At 36.9% G+C, this 25,623-nt stretch overlaps 1 protein-coding gene across 1 annotated transcript; it reads left to right on the plus strand.

Moving 5' to 3' along the window:
• The first annotated feature begins 2,581 nt into the window (after nucleotides 1–2,581).
• LOC127684877 (ankyrin repeat domain-containing protein 7-like) lies at nucleotides 2,582–23,728 on the plus strand. The gene is made up of 10 exons (XM_052181667.1): nucleotides 2,582–2,826; nucleotides 3,650–3,764; nucleotides 3,919–4,092; nucleotides 7,071–7,177; nucleotides 8,426–8,563; nucleotides 17,228–17,292; nucleotides 19,035–19,068; nucleotides 19,967–20,039; nucleotides 22,873–22,969; nucleotides 23,664–23,728. Exons 1-10 carry the CDS (start codon nucleotides 2,588–2,590, stop codon nucleotides 23,726–23,728), a joined length of 1,107 nt encoding a protein of 368 aa, XP_052037627.1. The 5' UTR covers nucleotides 2,582–2,587.
• Nucleotides 23,729–25,623: the final 1,895 nt, after the last annotated feature.

Raw genomic sequence — 25,623 nt, forward strand, 5'->3', positions numbered from 1 at the left:
GATTGAGAACAAAAACAATTAATAGTAATGTGTTTTATTAGTGTTTCTGCATGTTATGTGTATGTTCATTTGTGTGTCAGTACACATGTATGGATGCCTGTGAACATGTGTGAATGTGTGAAGGTCAGAAAATAGTGATAGCTGTTGTTCCTCACATGCCAGCTTCCTTGGTTTACTTTGAATATGCGTGAGAGAGACATCATGTTTTGATTCCTCACATTGAATGAGTAAAACTTTTCAGACTAATTATTACTCCTTGGATGGAAAACATACACTGTCATTTACCTTGGTGATCACACATTCATCTCTTGCTTAGGTTTGTTTTTTTAAATTATAAAAATGTAACTGATATATAAAATATGACTATCAGCTAAGCAGAACTCTCCAGGTTTTCTTAGAAATATGACTCTTAAATATAAGTTTCTGATGTATTTTTGTTTCATAACAATTATTAAAAATACATTTTCTGTATTTTTTTCTGTAGCTTTAGTTTTGGTTTCCCTATAATTAGATTTTTGACATTCTTTTAACAGTGTCTGTCAAAGAACTTAAAACAAGGTACATTGTGATTGTCAGTTCATGGAACCGTATTGCTTCCTTTGTCCTAATCACAGAACTTCATCATATTATGAAGAACTTGATGACACAAATGAAAATCAATAATCCTGGCCCTCTATGTTTCTTCAGATTATACGGCAGTAGATTTACCACATACGTGGTGACTATGAGTATAAACTTAGGAGAAAACAGCAAAGATCTTAATACAAGTGCTTTTTTTTTGCTTTCAATGCACTTCTATTGTCTCAAAGTCACTGTAGAGATCATTTCAAATGTGCGTACTCTCTTTCCTCTTCTGTGGCAACTGCTACTGTTTGGCAGATTGTAGGCAGAAGCTTATGAGGCAGACAACCCTTCTTCATACTGTTTACTATACAGAAACAGTCCTTGGGCAATTTGTCCAAGGCCCTCTCTATGCTTTCTGCTCACATCTCAGTGGTAGTTTTATTCTTTGGACCATACAATTTTGTGTACATGTGGCCATTTCCTACTGTGCCAGTGGATAAGTTCCTTGCCATTCTGGACTTCATGATTACACCCATCCTGAACCCTGCCATTTACACTCTGAGTAACAAAGGCATGAAGGTTGCGATGAGAAGATTGTGTGTTCAGCTCCTGAATAGGAAAAGTACCTGCTAAGTTCCTCATAAGCATATACAACCTAAATACTCTAATATAAACACAAATGTTAAATTATTACCTCTAACATGATGTGTTATTTCCCTTTCCCTCAACTTGATAAACTTGAATAATTTATTTCAAATTGGTATGATTGCATATGTATTGATTATTAGCTATATAGTATTGCATATTTATTGTTGTTTGTATGTATATAATATATTCATTATTGATTGATTGCATATTTATTGAATATTATGAAATGCATATTTTAGAGCACGTGTTAAGTACTAATGGACACAAGTATATTATCCATTATTTCCATATCTGAAAAATTCATTGCCTTCTAGACATTTCTTGTACTAGGGCCACATTTAATCAAATCTGGCTTCAAACTCATAATTTCCCTGCGTCAGCTTCCTGGATATGGGGATTAAAATGTTCACCATCACATCTGACTTGTTTTTCCATTCATATTTGTGCTAGATGAGTGTGTATGGTGAGACTACATGGTGTGGGAGAGTGTCAGCAGGAATAGGAGACAGATGTAGTCTAGTCTCTGGTGGGAGAGTGGGAGAGGTTGCAGAGACAAAGAGGTAATGCGAGGTCATACTTTCCAGAAGTGCATTTGAAGTCATGAAGTTATGTAGGAGCTGAGACAAGGGGTGCTGCTTAAATATCTAGCAGCTCCAGGAGAAGGAGAATGATATTCGTGACAGGGAAGAGGAAGGCAAGAAGCTTCACCTTGTATGAGTAGAGAAGGAAGGAAAGAAGGAGGGGGAGGAGGGAAGGAGAGAGGGCAAGCACAGAGTCAGGTGGAGGTGGGGGTTGAGGTGCACCATTTCTACAATGAGGATGACGAATGTGCTTTACGATATGACTCAGGACACTGAACATTTCTTTAGGTGTTTCTCAGCCAGGAAAGGGGAATAGGGGGAGGACTTATGTGCCGAGGTACTGAAAGAAGAAAAAGGGCTAATATTGGGTTGCAAACTGAATCAATAAATAAATATTTTAAAAGGAAATAACTAAGATTTTCATCGAGCTTCATAGATATTTCATAATATTTGATGGAATATGGGTTTACATTCCTGTACTGAGTTGGCCAGAAGTGGCTTGTTCATGTACAAGGAACGTCCTTAAATCCCAGGGGTTAGCCCTCCTCAAGCTTTGCTCCTGTGCATGCGCACACCAATGTTTGCCAGCGTTGCTTGGCAACCTGGATTCTATCAACTGTATCTGTGGGAGTCAGAAGTTATTTTCCCCACCCTATAACCATGGTGGGGGAACTTGTGAGCATATCTTGATTTAAAGTGATACTAAGTTTGGGTATTAGTGAGTCTAAGAATAAGACCTGTCAAAATCTGAAGGGTGAGAAGGGGAGGGGTGGGTGAGACCAGTAGCCTCAGTCATGAAGAAGATCGTGGTTCACGGAGTTAAGGAAAAGACACCAATGGGTTTCTGCGATGTCCCACGAAAAAACCTGTTGGACTTTATACGTGATATGAAAAGCATTTCTGTCCCAAACGAACCAAGATACAAACCTCTCAGAAAGATCCACCAGGCTGCAAGCGAGGGTGATACAGAGAGATTACAGAGAATGATAAGTCGTGGGAAACACGGTGTGCACGACAGAGACTTTAAGCAAAGGTAACAGGGCCGATGATATACTGGGTGGGGCTTGCGTTGAGGTTTTGAGATAGGCTCTGTTATGTCCAAAGACCAGGATAAAGGAGCCAAAGGGAGGGAGAAGCCTCTCTGTGCTCCTTCTCCTCTGGATCCTAAGCATCTCCTTATGACTTTCACTCTTGCTAGCTAGCTCAGATCTTTCAACTCCACCTATAAATTTATCCCAATAATTCATGAATTTACTAAGTATATTTATTTGTTCTCTTAACCAATTTATTTACCAGAAGTAATATGAACACCTATCATGTAGCATTCATATTTTATTATTATTAAAACATTCTTGCTTTGCCACTTCAAAGAAAATTTAAAAACATTAAGTACATTTTCGAATCCTTGAAATTAATCATAAACATGTCAGAGAAAATTTATTATCTTGTACTTAAACTTTTCTTTGCTAAGTCGAAGGAATAATGATAATCTTAAATTGAGCTGTTAAGTGCAGGTAGAAACATAAGAATTTGCATAATTCCCATTTGTACATCATTATGCTATTCTATGGGCTAATTTCTATTTTTGATTTTTTTTTTGCTTTATTGATCTCAAATGTATGGCTTTTTACTAATATAGTAAGTATTGATATAGCAATACTAATACTAATATGGTAAGCTAGTGAATTATTCTATTTTTTTCATAAGGGAATTAAATATTTGTTCAGAAGATGGAAGAATCACATAACATGCAATGCTTAATAATTCTGTGCTATTTAATGTGTTATGATTACCTGAGTAATTGTTGATTTTTAGATACTGTTCTAGAATTTCACTTAAAATTCCCTTTTCTGTAGGACTGCTCTGCATTTTGCCTGTGCCTATGGCCAGGTGGAAGTAGTAGGTGTTCTACTGAGAAATAATTGTGATATTGATGCTGTTGACAGGAACTTCATCACGCCTCTGATGAAGGTATATATACTTCTCCAAATCCAGCATAACATAGGCTTAATTATGTCACTGTAAAAGGAACTGACCCCGTGAACATGTCACTACTTCATGAATCCTGTGTGATGTTTATATTGAATTCTTTGAATAAGTCACCTGTTTCTTGGTATATTCCTAGGCTGTTCAAAACTGGGCATATGAATGTGTGTGTACATTGTTGAAGCACGGTGCTGATCCAAACCGTATGGACAAAAATGGCAATACTTCTCTCCACTACGCTGTGTGTGAAGATAACCAGGCACTGGCTAAGTGCTTGCTTAAATACAGTGCAAACATGGAACAAAAAAACAAGGTATAGTTCATCCTACTGTAATTTCCAAATAATCTGAAATATGTGTGTGTGTGTGTGTTAAAAGTAATAGAGGTAAGATTAACTTTACATGTTAAAAATAAAGGCATTATTAAATGAAAATATTCTGACATAGCTTGTCTGTTTACCAACATGACTTCACGTCGAGATGCTTTAAAAGAAGTATTAGAGTATAGAATATTTCTGCATTGAAGACTGGCATATTGGTGTTTCGCATAAAGTAAAATTTCTTAGTTTATGTTTTCTTTTTTACAAAAATTAGATTCTAAATTGTGTGAGGTAACACACTTAGAGAGCAAAACTTCTCTTGCTAGTGAAACTATGTTCAAATTCAAATGAAACCAAATAATTTATGACAAAGTTTATTGTTGACAAATAATATCAAATGATATATTTCTCTGTGTTAAGACTGAATTAAGAAAGATTGAACCAATTCCTGATCAGAAATATGTTGACCCATCTAGAAATTAGGCTATTAAAGGGATACAAGAAGAATTATTACTATTTTCAATTTATTATTTCAATATTTTTTAATAAATTTATTTTGATCACATTTTTTCAAAACCCCAACTCCTCCTGGATCCTCATCTCCCATCTTTTTACCTACCCAACTACATGACCCCTTTCACAAAAAAGGAAAACCAGGAACACCACAACTCTATAGAACAAAAATCAAAAGAAACAGCGTGGCTTGAAGATGAGTTTGTGTGTACTGACTGGTACTGTGATTTCTGTTAGGCAAGTAGCCATTCTTGAGTTACAAACATCACTGCACAGCGCCACCTGAAGAAAATTTTGAAGACATAATATAGATAGTGAGTAAGTGTTCAGCATGTGGAAAAACAAAAGAAATATCAAAGAATTTACGGGTATATTTTCATTTTTGTCATAGGAACGACTATCACTTAGGTCATAACTTAACCTCTGCTCTCAAATCTAGCATGCTTACATGAAGTTGGAGGATTAACTCATGTTTTTCCATAGTGAAATGAAATGCAGTTCTATCTGCATGTTCTATTCCCATGAAAGGATACTAGATATACTTTAGTTAACCAGTCATTTCTTTTTGCAGTAATATGATCAAATGATGAAGGTAATTAACCCTGTGGATTAGAAATGAGACTGAAATTATAGGCTGTATCTTAGTTTTAGAATTATATGTATCTCCGGATAAATTTGGGCATTTTTGCAGAATTTGACTCTTTAACTCAAATGAGCCATGATTATAGAATTACTTCCCTTAAATTCTGAAAGAGTTCCTAGATAAACACTAAATGTGTAAATTCTGGATTTCAAAATTCGAAGGGACTCTAGAAGGGCCAATGTGATTCCAATAATATTAGCTCAACTTTCTTTTTTAGTAAGAGAGTAAAAAATTTTCTTTAAACACACACACACACAAATATATATATAAAATATTTGGGAAAATGGAGTTATAATGGTAATCATTGACTTATAGAATAATTCCACTTTGCTTTCAGATAATAATTCGCTACTTCTACTTGATCTTGAAAATAATTATTAGATGCTGGACTTTTAAAAGTTCTTTGTATTATTAATATTAAGGTCAACATATCTCAAACTGGTAATTGCAAGTGATTTTTCTACATCAAAGAGTAGCAAGTCATAAACATTGATAGTTGAAGCTGTTAAGTGCTCTCAGTGTGACTTGCTACATGCATACAGACCAGGAATGATGCCCTAGAATTTGTAAGCAAGTACTGAAAACCAAACAGCAAGGGAAAAGAGATTGCAAGTGAAGTGCAAATTAACAAGTGTTTGAAACTTTCTTGGGTCAATGTTAATACTGTATATTTCCTTGGTTGTAATTATCATTTTGTAAAACATGTGAGATGATTTCATTCTCTATTCTTTATCTATTAATTCTCTATTCATTTATAAATATTTGATAATAAAAACCCATTAGAAACAAAAATCACTGGAAAGATAAAAACACAGGAGCTATGGACTGTGAATACCTTTGATTTCCTCAAAGATCTGAGCCCATATCTGAGCCTCATGTAGAAACCTGATTAACAAATTGCTCTTAAAGCATGGAATCCTAGACCCACAAGATAGCTCTGTGGGAAAGGAGCTTACTGCTACAGGTAAGTAGATGAAGAGTATTTCAAAGAAAAGAAAGTTCTTTGGACTGAGAGGGAAGGTGCTGCTTTCTCACTCTAGCAAACTTTTGTTTTTACAGAGACTGTTTTAATACTCAAGTTAGCTTCTGGCTATTATAAATTAGGCTGCTATGAACATAGTGGAGTATGTGTCCTTATTACATGCTGGGGAATCCTCTGGGTATATGGCCATGTATAACAGGGTCCTCCAGTAGTATCCTACCTAGTTTTCTGTGGAACGGACAAATTGATTTCCAGATTGGTTTTTATCAGCTTGTAATCCCACCAGCAGTGGAGGAGTGTTCCTCTTTCTCTACATCCTCTGTAGCACTTGCTGTCTCCTGACTTTTTTATCTTAGCCATTCTGACTGATGTGAGGTGAAATCTCATTGTTGTTTTGATTTGCATTTCCCTGATGACTAAGGATATAAGTGAGGTTACCCAATGACAAAAGTAGACACATGGTATGCACTCACTGATAAGTGGATATTAGCACAGAAGCTCTGAATACCCACAAAACAATTCACATATCAAATGATGCCCAAGAAGAAGGAAGGAGAGGTCCCTGGTCCTAGAAATGCCTATTGCAGCAGTGTAGAGGAATATCAAGACAGGGAAGCAGGAGGAGGTTGATTGGGGAACAGGGGGGAGGGAAGAGGGCTTATGGGACATTCGGGAAGGGGGGATCCAGGAAAGAGGAAATCATTTAAAATGTAAACAAAGAATATATCCAATAAAAAAAGAAAAAAGAAAAAGAAAATAAAAATTTTAAAAAAGACTTAAATCAGTTCAAAACTGTAATGTTTTTGGATTTCAGCTTGTTATTTTGTTTTGCAGGATGGCTTTACACCACTTTTACTGGCTCTCAAGGAAAATAAAATAGAGATGGCAAAGTTTTTAGTAAAGAAGGGGGCAAATATACACGTATTTGATGAGATGAAAAGGTAATTCTCATTTCAATTTTAAAAAACTAGCAGCGTACTGAAATAATAACCATACAACCAGAAAAGAGCAAATTGATAGGAAGAAGATTGACATAGGTATTCAATGATCACATATCAATGAGCCATCAGTCTTATCAGTTAGGTAAGGAATGCAATGTGGAGGTGAGCAACACACATTATTTATAATAAACTTCACAGCCCCATATATTGATTGATGTACCTTATTTGATATTGTGTTTGGTTGGCCAACCAATCTTAGAATAGATTAATGAGTTTTCATTTTGCTTTTACTAATTTTTAAAGTTTGAACCTTGGGTTCACAAAAAGACTCAATCATTTTGTAGTATTTCCACTTGCTCTTACATATTTGTCCTATAAAATTTCATAGGTAAGTAGATACAGACATATATAAATTGGTTTTAATGCTGGATACTTAGTTGTTAGAAGTGTGATTTTAAGTGCTATGTATTGACAAATATAATAAAAAAGAAACTATCCTGGGAAAGTTTGTGTTATATCATTTATTTAACATTAAGTACTATGCATAGGACATGCTATTATCATTACTAAATGATGATACAATGAATATTAATTTGAAGAAAATATTTATAATTTATTGCTTAAATAATGAAAATAGCTTTCTAGTATCTGATGGTTAACTGATTAATAATTATTATATGTTACACTAAACTAGAGCAAATGGAGACATTTTCATTTCGGTCTTTAATTAAGAAGAATGAGTTCTATACACTTATATTCTATCAAGAATCCCACTAAGAATACAGTATGTACATTATATACACCATGCACAGAAAGCACAGCATACACAGCATTTACAGTATGCCCACTATGTACATATACAGTATATACAGCACAAATAGTATACAGAGCACATGATATAAATAGTATGTACAGTATATACACCATGCACAGAGAATACAGAATACACAGCACTTAAAGTACACCAACTATATACAGTACATACAGCACATATCGTATACATGGCACACAACATATAAAGTATATACAGTGTGTGTAGTGTGTGCAGTACAGAAGACTTCTTACCCATTCTTTCATTTAGTCTTCAGACACAATATATAAAAATGAACTCTTTCTTTTCTTAGTATTTATGTGTGACAAAAAGGTCGATTCCAAACAGATAAGCAAGATAGTAAATTTGTATTATATCCACGTATTAACAGTTTTAATTAAATACCTAGTAATGAAGTTATCTCTGTTTAAATTCAGAAACACTCTCTTATATGCCATAAGATGGGACTCTAAAGATATGGTCAATCTACTTTTGGATGAGGGTATTGACTTTTTCTTTAAAGATGTATTTGGATGGACTGCATTACGGTATGCTATTGAAGGCACAAGTAAAGGGTAAGTGTTTGCACTAGATTGCTAGTAAACACTAACTTGTAGTTAAAATTAACCACAAATTCTCCATCACCCTTACACAGTAGTTCATTGTTGACTCTAGGTTCTCTTGGAACCTAATGACCATCCAATATGAAAAGCACATACTCTCAGAAGTAGAAAAAGGGAGGATTTCTTTATTTCTTGACCTGGTTTGGAAATGCTGAGGACTGAACCAAGTACTTCTTCTGTTATGGCCAATTCTGGCAGTGACCTATATATCCATGTGGGAATTTTCAGACCTTTAACATTGTGGATCCTAATGTTTCCTTTTAGCCAAATACAATCTCTATATTTGTTTATGTTAATATTATATATTATATAGTCAGATTTTGATATTCTAATTAGCTGTTTCATTCTTCAGGTACTGTTTAACAGAAGATTGTGTTTCTCTGATCATTTTCCCCATTTGTTATTATTTGAATCATGAAAATGATTATTTCTGGGTCTCTTAACTCCCAAGAAGAGTTTTCTTTCAAAACACAGATGGAGAAGGCATTCTAGTCCCTCTTTTGCTTCTACTGATTCTGTTGCTGCAGTTTTGATATTAGCTCTTCTTCTGGATAACAATAGTGATTGACCTTGATAACCAGGTTGCCTTTATTAAATTAAATCCCTAATATTTTATGATAATTCACATTACATTGAATAGTTACAATATTTTAACTGAGCTATTAGTCCCTTGGTAGTAGTGCTTTCTTGACATCAGAACTCTGCCTCCCGCCAGTCAGTTACGAGACCTCCATATTGGTTCTCGGTCGCCAGAGAAATCAGACTGAGGTACGCAAATATAACCCGAGACCAACATCACGGGGGTCTAAGCCCGATGGGCGTTGGCCTGCACCCAGTCCCTGGGCTGATCGGGGGGGCCACCGGGGTGCAAACCCGGCCAGGAGGTTTTTTTCCCCCTGGCCAGCGCGCGCACCACCGCCATTTTGCCTAAGGGAAGCCAGAGAGACGTAGCAGGCAAAACCAAACCGGCTAACAGGCATAGCCCGAGGCGGACATAGCAGGGGTCTCAGACGGTCAGGCCCTGGACTGCCCCCAGATCCTGGACTGCTCGGTGGGCCATCTGTGTGCCAACCCAGCCAGGAGCTTGTTTGCCCGGGCTGGCACACTCCACCGCCATTTTGCCTACGGGAAGCCAGAGAGACTAACAGACAAAACCAAACCAGCTAACAGGCATAGCCTGAGGCGGACATAGCAGGGGGTCTCAGACGGTCAGACCCTGGACTACCCCCAGGCCCTGGGCTACTCGGTGGGCCATCTGTGTGCCGACCCGGCCAGGAGGTTGTTTATCCGGCCGGTTTGCACACCACCTCCATTTTGCCTGCGGGAAGCCAGAGAGACCTAGCAGACAAAACCAAACCAACTAACAGGTGTAGCCCGAGGCGGACATAGCAGGGGTCTCAGACGGTCAGGCCCTGGACTGCCCCCAGGCCCTGGGCTGCTCGGTGGGCCATCTGTGTGCTGACCCGGCCAGGAGGTTGTTAGCCCAGCAGACTCCCCCAGCACTCTCAGGGAGCGCGCCCACACCACCATCCTAGCCACCTGACAGACCCAATTAACACTCACAGCTGAGGGGAACTTTGCTCCCACATTGGCCTACCAGGCTTTTGCCTAGACTCAGGGCCTGAGAAGCTAGGCTAGCCTTGATTGCACCAACCTGGTTGGGAGTTCTGCTGCCCAGCAGAGAGATCAGCACACAGAAAAGGTCCCTGCAGCATACAGCCTCAGCACTCCCTGAAGGAGCAAAGGGGCACCTTCTGGCTCACAGACACAATCTGGGGCAAAGAACACTAGGGCTGCAAGGGCACCCAAGAGGAGGAAAGCACATCAGCAATCTGCAAAAGGGGAAACCCTGCCCTCCAGTGTTGCAGAAATAGCCCTAGAGCCTCTCATGAGGCTGAAACACCAGCCGGAGACAAGACCAATTAGCTCCAGAGAACAAGATGGCAAAGGGCAAATGCAGGAATGCTACTAACAGAAATCTAGGCAATATGGCAGCATCTGAACCAAACTCTCCAACATCAGCAAGTCCTGGTTATGCCAACACACCAGAGAAACAAGATTTGGATTTAAAATCACTGTTCATGATGCTGCTAGAAGAACACAAAAAGGACATGAATGAATCTCTTAAAGAAATACAGGGGAACATGAATAAGCTAGAAACCCGTATAATGGAAACACAAAAAACACTTAAAGAAATGCAGGAGAATAAGGCCCAAGAGATAGAAGCCAATAAAGAAGAAAGGCAAAAAAAAACTTAAAGAAATGCAGGAGAACTTGAGTCAACAGGCAGAAGTCATGAAAGAGGAAACACAAAAATCTCTTAAAGAATTACAGGAAAACACAGACAAACAAATGATGGAAATGAGTAAAATCATCCTGGACCTAAAAACAGAAGTAGAAACAACTAAGAAATCACAAAGGGAGACAACTTTGGAGATAGAAAACCTTGAGAAGAAATCAGGGGCCATAGATGCAAATATAAACAACAGAATACAAGAGATGGAAGAAAGAATCTCAGATGCCGAGGATACCATAGAAACCATTGACTCAACTGTCAAAGAAAATGCAAAATGCAAAAAGCTTGTATCCCAGAACATCCAGGAAATCCAGGATACAATGAGAAGACCAAACCTAAGGATTATAGATATAGATGAGAGTGAAGATTTACAACAGAAAGGGCCAGCAAATATCTTCAACAAAATTATGGAAGAAAACTTTCCTAACTTAAAGAGAGAGATGCCTATGAATATACAAGAAGCCTACAGAACTCCAAACAGACTGGACCTGAGCAGAAATACCTCCCGTCACATAATAATCAAAACCCCAAATGCTCTAAACAAAGAAAGAATATTAAAGGTAGTAAGAGAGAAAGGCCAAGTAACATATAAAGGAAGATCTAGCAGAATCACACCAGACTTCTCACCAGAGACCATGAAAGCTAGAAGATCCTGGGCAGATCTCATGCAGACTCTAAGAGAACACAAATGTCAGCCAAGACTACTATACCCAGCAAAACTCTCATTCACCATAGACAGAGAAACCAAGATATTCCATGACAAAACCAAATTCACACAATATCTTTCCACAAACCGAGCTCTGCAAAGAATAATAGGAGGAAAACTCGAATACAAGGAGGGAAACTACACCCTGGAAAAAGCAAGATAGTTACCTTCCTTCATCAAACCCAAAAGAAGATAACCACTCAAATATAAAAAGAACATCAAAAATGACAGGAAGTAATAATCAATATTCCCTAATATCTCTTAACATCTATGGTCTCAATTCCCCAATAAAAAGGCATAGACTAACAGACTGGATAAGGCAACAGGACCCTACAATTTGCTATATACAGGAGACACACCTCAGTGTCAAAGATAAAAACTACCTTAGAGTAAAAGGCTGGAAGACAATCTTACAAGCCAATGGTCACAGGAAACGAGCAGGAGTAGCCATTCTAATATCAGATAAAATTGACTTTCAACCTAAAGTCATCAAAAGAGACACAGAAGGACATTTCTTGCTGGTCAAAGGAAAAATCCACCAAGAAGAACTTTCAATTCTGAACATCTATGCGCCAAATGCAAGGGCACCCTCATTCGTAAAAGAAACCTTACTAAAGCTCAAAGCACACATTGCACCTAACACAATAATTGTGGGGGACTTCAACACTCCACTTTCCTCAATGGACGGATCGGGAAAACAGAAACTAAACAGGGACATAGTAAAACTAATTGAAGCTTTGGATCAATTGGATTTGACTGATATTAATAGAACATTTCACCCTAAAGCAAAAGAATATACCTTTTTCTCAGCACCTCACGGTACCTTCTCCAAAATCGACCATATAATTGGACACAAGGCGGACCTCAACAAATATAAGAAGATCGAACTAATCCCATGCCTCCTATCAGATCACTATGGAGTAAAAGTGATCTTCAATAGCAACAAAAACAACAGAAAACCCACATACACGTGGAAACTGAACAATATTCTACTCAATGATACCTTGGTCAAGGAAGAAATAAAGAAAGAAATTAAAGACTTTTTAGAACACAATGAAAATGAAAACACAACATACCCAAATCTATGGGACACAATGAAAGCAGTACTAAGAGGAAAACTCATAGCCCTGAGTGCCTCCAAAAAGAAAATGGAGAGAGCATACATTACCAGCTTAATGACACACCTGAAAGCCCTGGAACAAAAAGAAGCTATTTCGTCCAGGAGGAGTAGAAGGCAGGAAATCATCAAACTCAGGGCCGAAATCAATCAAGTAGAAACAAAGAGAACCATACAAAAAATCAACAAAACCAGGAGCTGGTACTTTGAGAAAGTCAACAAGATAGATAAACCCTTAGCCAGACTAACCAAAGGGCACAGAGAAAGTATCCAAATTAACAAACTTAGAAATGAAAATGGAGATATAACAACGGAAACTGAGGAAATCCAAAAAATCATCAGATCCTACTACAAGAGCCTGTACTCAACACAACTGGAGAATCTGGAGGAAATGGACAATTTCCTTGACAGATACCAAATACCAAAATTAAATCAGGACCAAGTAGACCATCTAAACAGTCCCATAATGTCTAAAGAAATAGAAGGAGTCATAGAAAGTCTTCCAACCAAAAAAAGCACAGGACCAGATGGTTTCAGTGCAGAATTCTATCAGACCTTCAAAGAAGAGTTAACACCAATACTCTTCAAACTATTCCACAAAATAGAAACAGAAGGAACACTACCCAATTCCTTCTACGAAGCCACAATTACGCTGATACCAAAGCCACACAAAGATCCAACAAAGAAAGAGAACTTCAGACCAATTTCCCTTATGAACATCGATGCAAAAATACTCAATAAAATTCCTGCCAACCGAATACAAGAACACATCAAAACGATCATCCACCATGATCAAGTAGGCTTTATCCCGGGAATGCAGGGTTGGTTCAATATACGGAAATCCATCAATGCAATCCACTACATAAACAAACTCAAAGAACAAAACCACACGGTCATTTCATTGGATGCTGAAAAAGCATTTGACAAAATTCAGCATCCTTTCATGCTTAAAGTCTTGGAGAGAACAGGAATTCAAGGCCCATACCTAAACATAGTAAAAGCAATATACAGCAAACCGGTAGCCAGCATCAAACTAAATGGAGAGAAACTTGAAGCAATCCCACTGAAATCAGGGACCAGGCAAGGCTGCCCCCTTTCTCCTTATCTTTTCAATATTGTACTTGAGGTACTAGCTCGGGCAATCCGACAACATGAGGAGGTCAAAGGGATACAAATTGGAAAGGAAGAAGTCAAACTTTCATTATTTGCAGACGACATGATAGTCTACCTAAGTGACCCAAAAAACTCCACTAGAGAGCTCCTACAGCTGATAAACAACTTCAGCAAATTGGCAGGTTATAAAATCAATACAAGCAAATCAGTGGCCTTCCTATACTCAAAGGATAAGCAGGCTGAGAAAGAAATTAGGGAAATGACCCCCTTCACAATAGCCACAAGCAGTATAAAGTATCTTGGGGTGACTCTTACCAAACATGTGAAAGATCTATATGACAAGAACTTCAAGACTCTGAAGAAGGAAATGGAAGAAGACCTCAAAAAATGGGAAAACCTCCCATGCTCATGGATCGGTAGAATCAACATAGTTAAAATGGCCATTTTGCCAAAAGCAATATACAGATTCAGTGCAATACCCATCAAAATCCCAACTCAATTCTTCACAGAGTTAGAAAGAGCAATTATCAAATTCATCTGGAAAAACAAAAAACCCAGGATAGCTAAAACTATTCTCAGCAACAAAAGAAAATCTGGGGGAATCAGTATCCCTGACCTCAAGCAATACTACAGAGCAATAGTGTTAAAAACTGCATGGTATTGGTACAGTGACAGGCAGGAGGATCAATGGAACAGGATTGAAGATCCAGAAATGAACCCACACACCTATGGCCACTTGATCCTCGACAAAGAGGCTGAAAACATCCAATGGAAAAAAGATAGCCTTGTCAACAAATGGTGCTGGTTCAACTGGAGGGCAGCATGCAGAAGAATGCGAATTGATCCATCCTTGTCTCCTTGTACTAAGCTCAAATCCAAATGGATCAAGGACCTCCACATAAGCCAGACACTCTGAAGCTAATAGAAAAGAAACTGGGGAAGACCCTTGAGGACATCAGTACAGGGAGAAAGTTTCTGAACAGAACACCAATAGCTTATGCGCTAAGATCAAGAATTGACAAATGGGACCTCATAAAATTACAAAGTTTCTGTAAGGCAAAGGACACCATCAAGAGGACAAATCGGCAACCAACAAATTGGGAAAAGATCTTCACCAATCCTACATCAGATTGAGGGCTAATATCCAATATACATAAAGAACTCAGGAAGTTAGACTCCAGAAAACCGAACAACCCTATTAAAAAATGGGGTACAGAGTTAAACAAAGAATTCTCACCTGAAGAACTTCGGATGGCGGAGAAGCATCTTAAAAAATGCTCAACTTCATTAGTCATTAGGGAAATGCAAATCAAAACAACCCTGAGATTTCATCTTACACCAGTCAGAATGGCTAAGATTAAAAATTCAGGAGACAGCACGTGCTGGAGAGGGTGTGGAGAAAGAGGAACACTCCTCCACTGCTGTTGGGGCTGCAAATTGGTACAACCACTCTGGAAATCAGTCTGGAGGTTCCTCCGAAAACTGGGCACCTCACTTCCAGAAGATCCTGCTATACCACTCCTGGGCATATACCCAGAGGATTCCCCACCATGTAATAAGAATACATGCTCTACTATGTTCATAGCAGCCCTATTTATAATTGCCAGATGCTGGAAAGAACCCAGGTATCCCTCAACAGAAAAGTGGATACAAAAAATGTGGTATATCTACACAATGGAGTACTATTCAGCCATTAGAAACAATGAATTCATGAAATTCTTAGGCAAATGGATGGAGCTAGAGAACATCATACTAAGTGAGATAACCCAGACTCAAAAAGTGAATCATGGTATGCACTCACTAATAAGTGGTTATTAACCTAGAAAACTGGAATACCCAAAACATAATCCACACATCAAATGAGGTAAAAGGAGAAAGGAGGAGTGGCCCCTGGTTCTGGAAAGACTCAGTGAAACAGTGTTAGGCAAAACCAGAACGGGGAAGTGGGAAGGGGTAGGTGGGAGGACAGGGGAAGAGAAGGGGACTTAAGGGACTTTCAGGGAGTGGGGGGCTAGAAAAGGGGAAATCATTTGAAATGTAAATAAATTATATCGAATTTAAAAAAAAAGTAGTGCTTTCTTTGGCTCCTGGGCTTTTTAACTTGTGTTATGCTCATTGCTAGCAATTGTATTCTTCTTATTTATTCAGAACCTGATGTAGCATCCACATGCTAGTTTAATCATAGACCCTCAAGTTTCATTAATTTTGAAGATTTTTTTCATTCAAGTTTCATTAATTTTGAAGATTTTTTTCATCTCTTCTCATAGAACCTATGACTGGGGATTATTCTAAACTGTCATGTATGTTCAAATTATGTTGCAGGAAACACCAGGAGTCTTTATTTATTACTGCCTGAACTCTAACATCAGATCCTGTTGCATTTTGTGAGGCATTCTTTCCTAGGGGCTCGCAAACCCAATGCCATCTTTCCCTGGATAGTTCCCAGCTTCAGACTATATTTAGGAGAAGTATTCACATCTCATGCTATTGGAATCTATGTATAAAATATGATTTTATCTTCCAAAGCATTTGGAGACAAATAGGACAATCAATCATTGCAACAAGGATGGATAGATTTGGAGTTTGATTAGGTAGATGAGGGATGTAGGTAATCAAAACATGGGGTTAAAAAGTTTTACATTCCAGATTTTGGTGATGTGGATTTTAATAATAGGGCACAACACAATCAAGTCGTCTAATGGAGAGAAATCATATAATAATGAGCTTCAAGTTTCAGGCTGTTAAACAGCTCACTTTTCTAAATTATAAGCCATAAAATTATATGAAAGTATCTATCAGTGAAAATTAGGGATTGTGGTACTTAACCTTAATTATTAAGTAACATAGGTTAGAGTCATTTGGAAAGGAAGTGGCAGTTAGTGATCCTGTAGATTAGATTGACCTGTATGAGGATCAGTGGAGAAATGACTTGCTTTAATAGATGTGGGGATTCACATCCAGCCTGCTTTGAGCAGTACCATTCCCTAGGAAGGTGTCCTGAATTGTGTCAGAGAAGAGAAAATGAGGAGCATGAATTTGTATTCATTTCTTTCTGTTCTTGATGGTGGATGTGCTGCAACGGATGCTTCAAACTTCCTCCAAAAATGATATGAGATTGTGAGTGAAAATAAATACTTCTTCCCCAAATTTTCCTTTGATAGACTATTTTTTGATAGGCTATTTTATCTCAGCAACAAAACATAAATAGAATTTCATAATTTCTGAACAGTTGTAATACGTGATTATAAGATCTAAGACCAGGGAAAGAAATAAAATATTGGGTTTTATTTGGTTATGATGATAATGCCTTTTAACCTTCTGGAAATGTTATCATAGTATAAGGATGTTTTTTAAATAGCAATTTTATGGTTTATTTGTGCACAGTAGTCGAGAGATTCTCATGAACTATGATGAAAAGTTACGTAGAAAAAATCAAGATGGCATCTCAGGTAAGGCTTATGATTATGATATGTAAATATTAAACTCATGATCAGCAAACATTCATTGCAAACCAACACTTTTATGACTTGCGTTCTATACATATATAATTGAACTGCTTCACATATTTTAGACATTTTACTTAGGCAATAGCACTAACATTCTGTTGTCATGAATTTGTTATCACTCACAAAAGGTGCTGCTTCTTATGATAAGAGAAATAGTGACATTCTTGAATAAATATATTTTGGTCTATGTCCAGACATGAATCAGTTGTTCCAGACTGGCTGCCACCTTATTGTGCAATTGAACTTGGTTTTGAACTCCTCATCTAAGCTGCTCTGATTTCTTAATTGGTGAGATTAGACACATGTAGCACATACTCAACAGCTTCCTTTATTAAAATCATAAACTTATTTTGTAACTAGGAGTTAAATCCAGAACCTCATGTCTTCATTTTTTTTAAATAGGAATTCTTCCAAATACATTTTAAAATTTATTTATTGTTTATTCCCTTTGTATCCTGATCATCATCTTCCTCCCCCCATCCCTCCTTTCTTCCCAATCCCATCCTTACCAATTTCTCTTTTATCCTCAGAGAAGGAAAAGTCCCCCTTGGTTACCACCCCACTCTGCAACATCCAGTCTCAGTAGGCCTAAATACATCCTCTCTCACAGAGGCCCAACTAGGTAGTCTAGTTATGGGAAGGGGATCCAGTAGCAGGCAACTTAGTCAGGGACTGTTTGCACTCCAATTGTTAGGGCACCCACATGAAGATTAAGCTGTGAGACTATACAAATGAGGAGGGGACAGGTCCAGCCCTGGCATGCTCTTTGTTTGGTGGATCAGTCTCTGTGAGCCCCTGTAATCCCAGGTTAGTAGGTATTCTTGTGGTGACCTTGATCTCACCAGCTCACTCAAAGTTATCCTGTACTCTTAGACTAGATGTTCTGAGCACTGCTTAATGTTTGGCTGTGTATCTCTGCAACTGCATCCATTAGCTTCTAGGTGAGGTTTCTGTTGAAAAGATATGCTAGAGACTCTTCTGCAAGCATAGCAGCATATCATTAATAGTGTCAGAGATTGGCTCTCTTAAATGGGATGTGTTTCGAGTTGGGCCAGCCATTGCTTGAACTTTCCTTCAGTCTTTGTTCCCTCTTTATCCCTGTGTTGAAGGTTTTGTGGGCAGATTGATGTGCCCCTCCTTGCACTGGAGTCCCAACTTGTTACAGGGGGTGGTTACTTCAATTTCCATATCCCCTGCTGGTAGGAGTCTCAGCTAGGATCACCTCATAGACTCCCTGGAACATTTTAGTCCCAAAACTCCAGCTACTGCAAAAGAAACCTCAATTACCATTCCCAATCATAACCCTCTCCCTCAGTTCCTTTGCCCACACCTGATCGCCACCCCCTGTCCCTCACATAACCCCCCTCCCACCCTGTTCCCTTCCTCCATCTATCTCCAATTACTATTTTGTTTCCCCTTCGGAGTGAGATTCACACACCCTGCCTTTGACCCTCCTTATTACTAAATTTCCGGGGGTCTGTGAATTGTAGTGTCGTTAACCTGTGCTTTATGGCTAATGTCCACTTATAAGTGACTACATAGCCAGTATGTCTTTCTGGGTTTAGGCAACCTCACTCTAGATGGTATTTTCTATTTCCATCCATTTGCCTATTGTCAGTGTCATATATTTTAACATTTTAGATTTTAATTGTTCCATTTAAATATATTTCTTTTTTCTTAAATAGAATACAAGAATTTTGAAGACAATTCATTAGACAAGTAAGAAACATATAATTATAAAATCATGTTTCCTATCATGGGATGTATAAATGAAAATGTATTTGTGCAGTATTCTAATCTGTAGAACCCTAATATTTATATCTGACAGTTATTTCTTATGACTGGCGTAACAAATGTTTAATTTTTTTCTATTATTTCTGTGATTATTCTGATTGTATTATTGTCAAGCTTACTGCTTCCATGATTTGACTACCAGCATTACTTAGTTCCGCATGCATTTCCTTGCTCATTTCAATAGATTGACAGGGGTCCATGGAGCGCTCTAACCTATACACAATGCATCAAATTTAAATATTGAATGAAAATATATTGCAAGGTTTATGTTCTATTCTCATTGGGAAAACCATTCCCAATGATCACATACATGCTTGAATATTTATTTATTTTTTATAATTAACTTTAAAACATTAAAGATGTTTCAAGGAACTCTCTTTGTTTTAAGGTGAAGGGGAATTGATAATTTATTTTCCATAGCTGCTTTTATTACAGAACAACCTGACATCAATGTTTTAGGTGAACAAAACATGGGTTTTGAAGCAGGCTCTCTTTTGTGTTAAAGTAGCACAAGTTTTGTGACCTACTGAATAGTTTCTGAAATCTGCATTAACTTTAGGCACTTTGTGAAGTCAAGTTCATCTAAGACTCTGCCAGCATTTTTGTTGTCACCACTGGTATGGAATAAAATCTCATTATATATTTAGCCTTTTCTAGATTGGAAGACACAGAGGCAAAGAAAAAAATGAAAGTTGGACATTTCCTATAAATAAGAAGTCAATCTCTATATCAATTAAGGTGATGAAATGTAATTTAGTATGCCCACTTTCATGTGTTTTTAAGAGTTTCACTCACCCATGTTTACTGTGTGTTTGCTCTGTAGGCACCTCAATGATCCTACTTCTGAGACCACCTTGCCTAAATCAAGTGAGAATGCATGTGATTTTGATAATGAGGTACAATTTTGCTTCTTAAACTTGATTTGATCATACAGAAATATATTTCTCAGGTGTGTACTCTTGGAATTTAGTAGTAATCTACTTGTTCTAATTTTGTTGACAATAAAGGTAATAGTCAGTTACTGAAAAAATACATTTCCACAAGCCTGTGACTAGTAACTATTTGAATTATTTTTAATATTTGTTAAACAACAAAGATCAAGTAACTCTATATTGTTTAAGATTATTTTATTATAAACAGATTTTCCATACCAAAGTAATTTTCAATTATGATCAATGATATTTGGGTAAATGCCATTCACTGTGATTCATTATTCATTCTCATGAGACATTCACCACAGGATTGCAATGGAGAAAATAGTCGCGTCAGAGGACACAGAATTATTTGTGGAAGATGGATATCTACTTTTAAAAATATCTTCAGCAAGATGGATATCATATGTCATTTGTGTTAGGCTATCCAGTTTATCGTTCATGTTCTTGTGTTGTAGAAGAAGGCATTAGTTTTGTCATTCCATGTCTCCTTTTAGAGGTAGATATTGAACCCAACTTGTATTTCCTGTCTCTTTTTATGGGTAGAGCTTGAATCCTTGTTTTAATGTACATATATAAATTGTCCTATTGCACAGGTGCAGGGCCAACTGCCACATTCAGAGTTGCTTTCTAGTACATGTCAATTCCCCATCATCTGTTTTCTCATTAAAACTTGTGGGAAAAGCAGACCAAGATTTTAACCATATTTCTCTTTCATAATGTGGACACTAGATCAGATTTAAATATATTTTAAATACATTTAAAAAGGATTTTTTTTTTTTTTTTGGTTTTTCAAAACAGGGTTTGTCTGTGTAGACCTGGCTGTCCTAGAACTCACTCTATAGACCAGGCTGGCCTCGAACTCAGAAATCCACCTGTCTCTGCCTCCCAAGTGCAAACATTTTATAATGTCCAAATCATCATTCAGTTCCAGGAGTGAAGTGGTACTCTTTATCTATCATGCTCTAAAGCAACATAAAAAATTTTAATTTAATGTTTTGGAAATTTTAATATATATGTGTTGTATTCAAATCACATTCCCGATGTTACATTTTAGTTGGTTCCCCCCACCTCCTACCTCCTGAGGTTGCCTGTTTCCATTCTTTCTGCTGGCTCTCAGGACCTCAGTACCGATTTCCTATCCCCTAATACCTGATCATGTTCCAACTTCTCCTCCCTGTCCCCTCTCCCATACACATGCCTCCCTCCTCTGCCCCTATGACTGCTTTCTTCTCCCTCCCAAGTGGGATTGTGGCATCTTAACTTGGATCCTTTGATTTGTTACCATTCTTGAATCCTTTGGATTATTTTCTGTGTCTTCTGTATTTTTTTTTTTTTGGCTAATATCCACTTATTAGTGAACACATACTATGCATATCTTTTGGGTCTGAGTTACCTTACTCAGGATGATATTTTCTAGTTCCATCCATTTGCCTGCAAAACTCTGGATGTCCTCGTTCTTAATAGCTGAGTAATATTCCACTGTGTAAATGAAGCACATTTTCTGTACCACTCTTCTTGGTGGGACATCTGGGTTGTTTCCAACTTCTGACTATCACAAATAAGATTGCTATGAACATAGTGATACATGTGCCCCTGTTGCATGGTGGGATAACTTTTGGATATATGCCACAGGCTAGTATGGTTGGGTCTTCAGGTAGATCTATTTCCAATTTTCAGAGTAACCTCCAGATTGATTTTCAGAGTGGTTGTACCACTTTGCATCCAACCAGCAATAGAGCAGTGTTCCTCTTTCTTCAAATTCTAGCCAGCATGTACTGTCAACTGAGTTTTTGGCCTTAGCCATTCTGACTGGTGTAGGCAGAATCTCAGGGTTGTTTTGATTTGCATTTCTCTGACCATTAAGGACTTTGACAATTTCTTTAAGTGCTTCTCAGCCCTTCGAGTTTCCTCTGTTGTAAATCCTATGTTTAGTTCTATGCCCCATTTTAAATTGGGTTGTTTGGTATTTCTTTTGGTTAGCTTTGCTCTTTAAATATTTTGGATATTAGCCTTCTATTAAATGTGGGGATAGTGAAGATATTTTCCTAATCTGTAGGTTGTTGGTTTGTCCTATTTAAATATGTCCTTTACCTTACAGAAGCTTTCCAGTTTTATGAGGTCCCATATATCAATTCTTAGTCTTATTAAGCCTGATTCATTAGTGTTCTGTTTAGGAATTTTCCCCTGTGCCAATGAGTTTGATGCTTTTTCCCCACTATCTCTTCTATTAGATCCAGTGTATCTAGTTTTATATTGATGTCCTTGATCCACTTGCACTTGAGCTTTGTGCAAGGTGACAAATATGTATCTATCTTTATTTTTCTATATACAAATTGTTAGTTAAAGCAGCATAATTTATGGAAGAGGCTTTCTTTTTTCCCATTGTATATGTTTGACTTCATTGTCAAAGATCAAGTGGCCATATGTGTGTGGTTTTGTTGCTGGGTCTTCAATTCTAATCCATTGATGAACCTGTATCTTTACCAATAGCATGCTGTTTTTATCACTATTGCTCTGTAATATAGTTTGAGATCAGATAGGGTAACTTCTTTCATAAAATATGTTCAAGTAAGTATATTGTCTATGAACATGTCTCTTGTAACCATCCTTGTTTGTTTTATATAGTGGGGAAAAATAGACTGAATCTAGGCAACATGTAAAATATTTGCTGCTGAAATAATTGTATTTTTAGGGACACTATTGTTTTATGTATAGTTTCTTTAAAATAGGAAATTCACATAACTTAAAATGAATGAGAGAACAATAATTACTTTATTTTTGGTATTTATTTTAGCCAGATATTTCAAAGTTTGTCCTCACTACGTGTCCTAGTAACATATGTGGGGCTGGAGATCAAGAAGATAAAAGTGAAACAAAAGAAACAGTAGATGGTAAGAACTATATTTTATTAAATATTATGAGGCAGAAGGTTTATTTATACCATAAATATTTATAAAATATAATAACCAAAGAAATGTCATTGAAGGAGTGTAGTTATGGTTAGCAGTTCATGGCATTTTAGTATGCAAGGACTCTGGGGAAAGGACTGTTGCAAAAAATAATCCATTAATGTCTGAAAAACTGTCATGTAGAGGTACATCCACTCTACTATGATAAATATAAGCACCATGTGGTCAGTTATACATTGTGGTGCTCACTTTCATGTAAGCTGTGATTGCAGGATGACATAGGATAAAATAAAAGGTTTGGCCAAGAAGAGATAATAGGGTTAGTTACAGAAATTTTAGAATTCATTGCTAGATATGTTAAGAAGAAATACAGGACAGAATCCATGCATGGCCTGTCAGCAGTAAGAGTTTTCAGGAGGTAGACTTATAACTTGTCATTTTACAGAAAGGGTTTAATTTTAAGTGAACAGATGAAACTACTTGAAATGTCTAAAAAAAATTTTAGAAAGGAAAACATATAACATTTTGGAAAATAGAATAATCAAAACGGCAAATGTAAAACTCTATGGATACCACTGGTGTAAAGAAAGGTGACATTAACAGAGAAAACAACATTTAAATTAGTATTTGTAATGGAAAATGACGGTATAACAATCCCTTCCGGGTGTTTTTACAGAGCAGAAATCGCCACCTCACCCAGGCCCTCCCAAGTTGGTAATGATCCCTCCAATGATCTTCTAATCTGAAATTCTACCACATCATAATAATGTCATTTCTGCTGTGACCTGTGTTGGCAAGTATTTTACATTAGTGTGGCTTATATATCAGTACAAAAGTCACATCTGCATGGTAAACTTTCCTGCTCTTCACCTTAAATGGAATCAAGTCCTGGAACTGGAGACATCTCTTAGTACTTCATCATTTTGAACACTAGATTCTTGTTAAATAGTAAATTTCAAAATAAGAAAGATTAAACAAAATATGATATTTGTTGTCTTAAGTATGGAGAAACAGAACTCTTGTATATTATTGTTGGCAATGTACAGAGGTATAGTAACTAGAAGTGATGAAAATATTTTTCAAACAATTACAAATCAAACTACTTTAAGGCCACCACCCTATCACTTGACACACATCTAAAATGAAAACCATACTCGAACAAGTGCTGCATACCCATGTTCTTTGATCTATTACTTGAAGCATGTTTTATATACTGAAGTACCTAGAACAGAGGAACCAATAATGAAATTGATATGTCTATATCATACATGTATATGATATATGTTTATATACATACAAACATGTGCACACATACACTCATTACAAGATATTATTATTGGATTACTACTAGTACTATTAATTACAATAATAATGAACACAATGGTGTTATTTATGATATGTGGATGGACCTAAAGGTTATTCTGTCACAGAAGACTAAATGATGTTTATCTTGTATTGCAAGAGGACTTTAAAAAATGAACCTCAGAAGTAGAAAATACAGTAATAGTCTCTAGGGGCAAGTAAAGAAAGACAGGATATATTTAGTAAAGATTTAATTATTTTACATGAGTTTAATCCAAGAGACTTTTATGGTATAGTGCCAATGGATAGAGGGTACAATAAATAAAGTGCTTCCTGTTTAAACTTGAGGACCTGAATTCACATTCCAGACCATACATAAAGCCAGATGTGGTAGCACACATCTATACTGGCACCATTTCCATGGCAAAATAGGATTTGTAAAATAAGGGTGTTTCAGAAATTAGAATTCTCTGCCTTTGTCTCCCTCTGTCTCTTTCTGTCTCTCTTCAATTTATTTAACATTTTTGTATGTGTTATGGCAATGTACAATTTACATGATGAATACTATGGGCCAGTGAGACGTGTCATATCACTTGCTGTCAAGCCTGATAAACTGAAGCTTAACTGGGTCCTGTATGGTAAATGAGAAAAACTGATTTCTTCTAATAGTCTTCTAGGTTTTACATATATGCTGTTGCATGAATATATATAAACACATACACACATGCCTACATTCATGTACAAAAACAAATAAATATAATAATTTTTGAAAGAGAAAACTCATGTTACTTGTAGTTTTATGGTTGTGCATATACATTTAGACAACTATCATGTCATCTGATAATGACAACAGAGCCATTTATTTTCTCCCAGACTATATTTTGATACATTAAGGTCAACTCATGCCATACCTATACCTCAGGCAAACAATATTTTTTATATAATTTTGCTTTAATTTTTAAATCCACTACTTCGCATACTTAAGCTGAACACTATTATATTTTGATATACAAACGTAGAGTAAAATTGCATGTTAGTACTCAAGAGAGACTGTATGGGCATTAAAACATTTAAAAACTCTCTTCAACTTTTCATCATTTAATACCTCTCTAGTAAATATAATTTTAATTTAATGCTTAATGTTTTGAACTTATTAGTCATCCTTAACTGGAATTATATATCTTCTCCTATTTTCTCCCTAACCCAATATTGACCACAGTTTTAGTTCTTTCCCATTAATTCAATTTTTAAAGCCTTTCCATGTAAGTGAGAACATGCCTGATGTATTTTTTTTCTTTGTGTCTGGCTTTCATTTAGGATAATGTTCTATACAT

This window comes from Apodemus sylvaticus, chromosome 5 (assembly GCF_947179515.1).
Source record: "Apodemus sylvaticus chromosome 5, mApoSyl1.1, whole genome shotgun sequence".
NCBI lineage: Eukaryota > Metazoa > Chordata > Mammalia > Rodentia > Muridae > Apodemus > Apodemus sylvaticus.

Coding starts and splice junctions, on each gene's coding strand:
- LOC127684877 (XM_052181667.1), top strand. CDS start 2,588: ATGAAGAAGATCGTGGTTCACGGAGTTAAGGAAAAGACACCAATGGGT. Junction 7,178..8,425: donor GTATTTGATGAGATGAAAAG/GTAATTCTCATT, acceptor GTTTAAATTCAG/AAACACTCTCTTATATGCCA. Junction 19,069..19,966: donor GAAGACAATTCATTAGACAA/GTAAGAAACATA, acceptor TTTGCTCTGTAG/GCACCTCAATGATCCTACTT.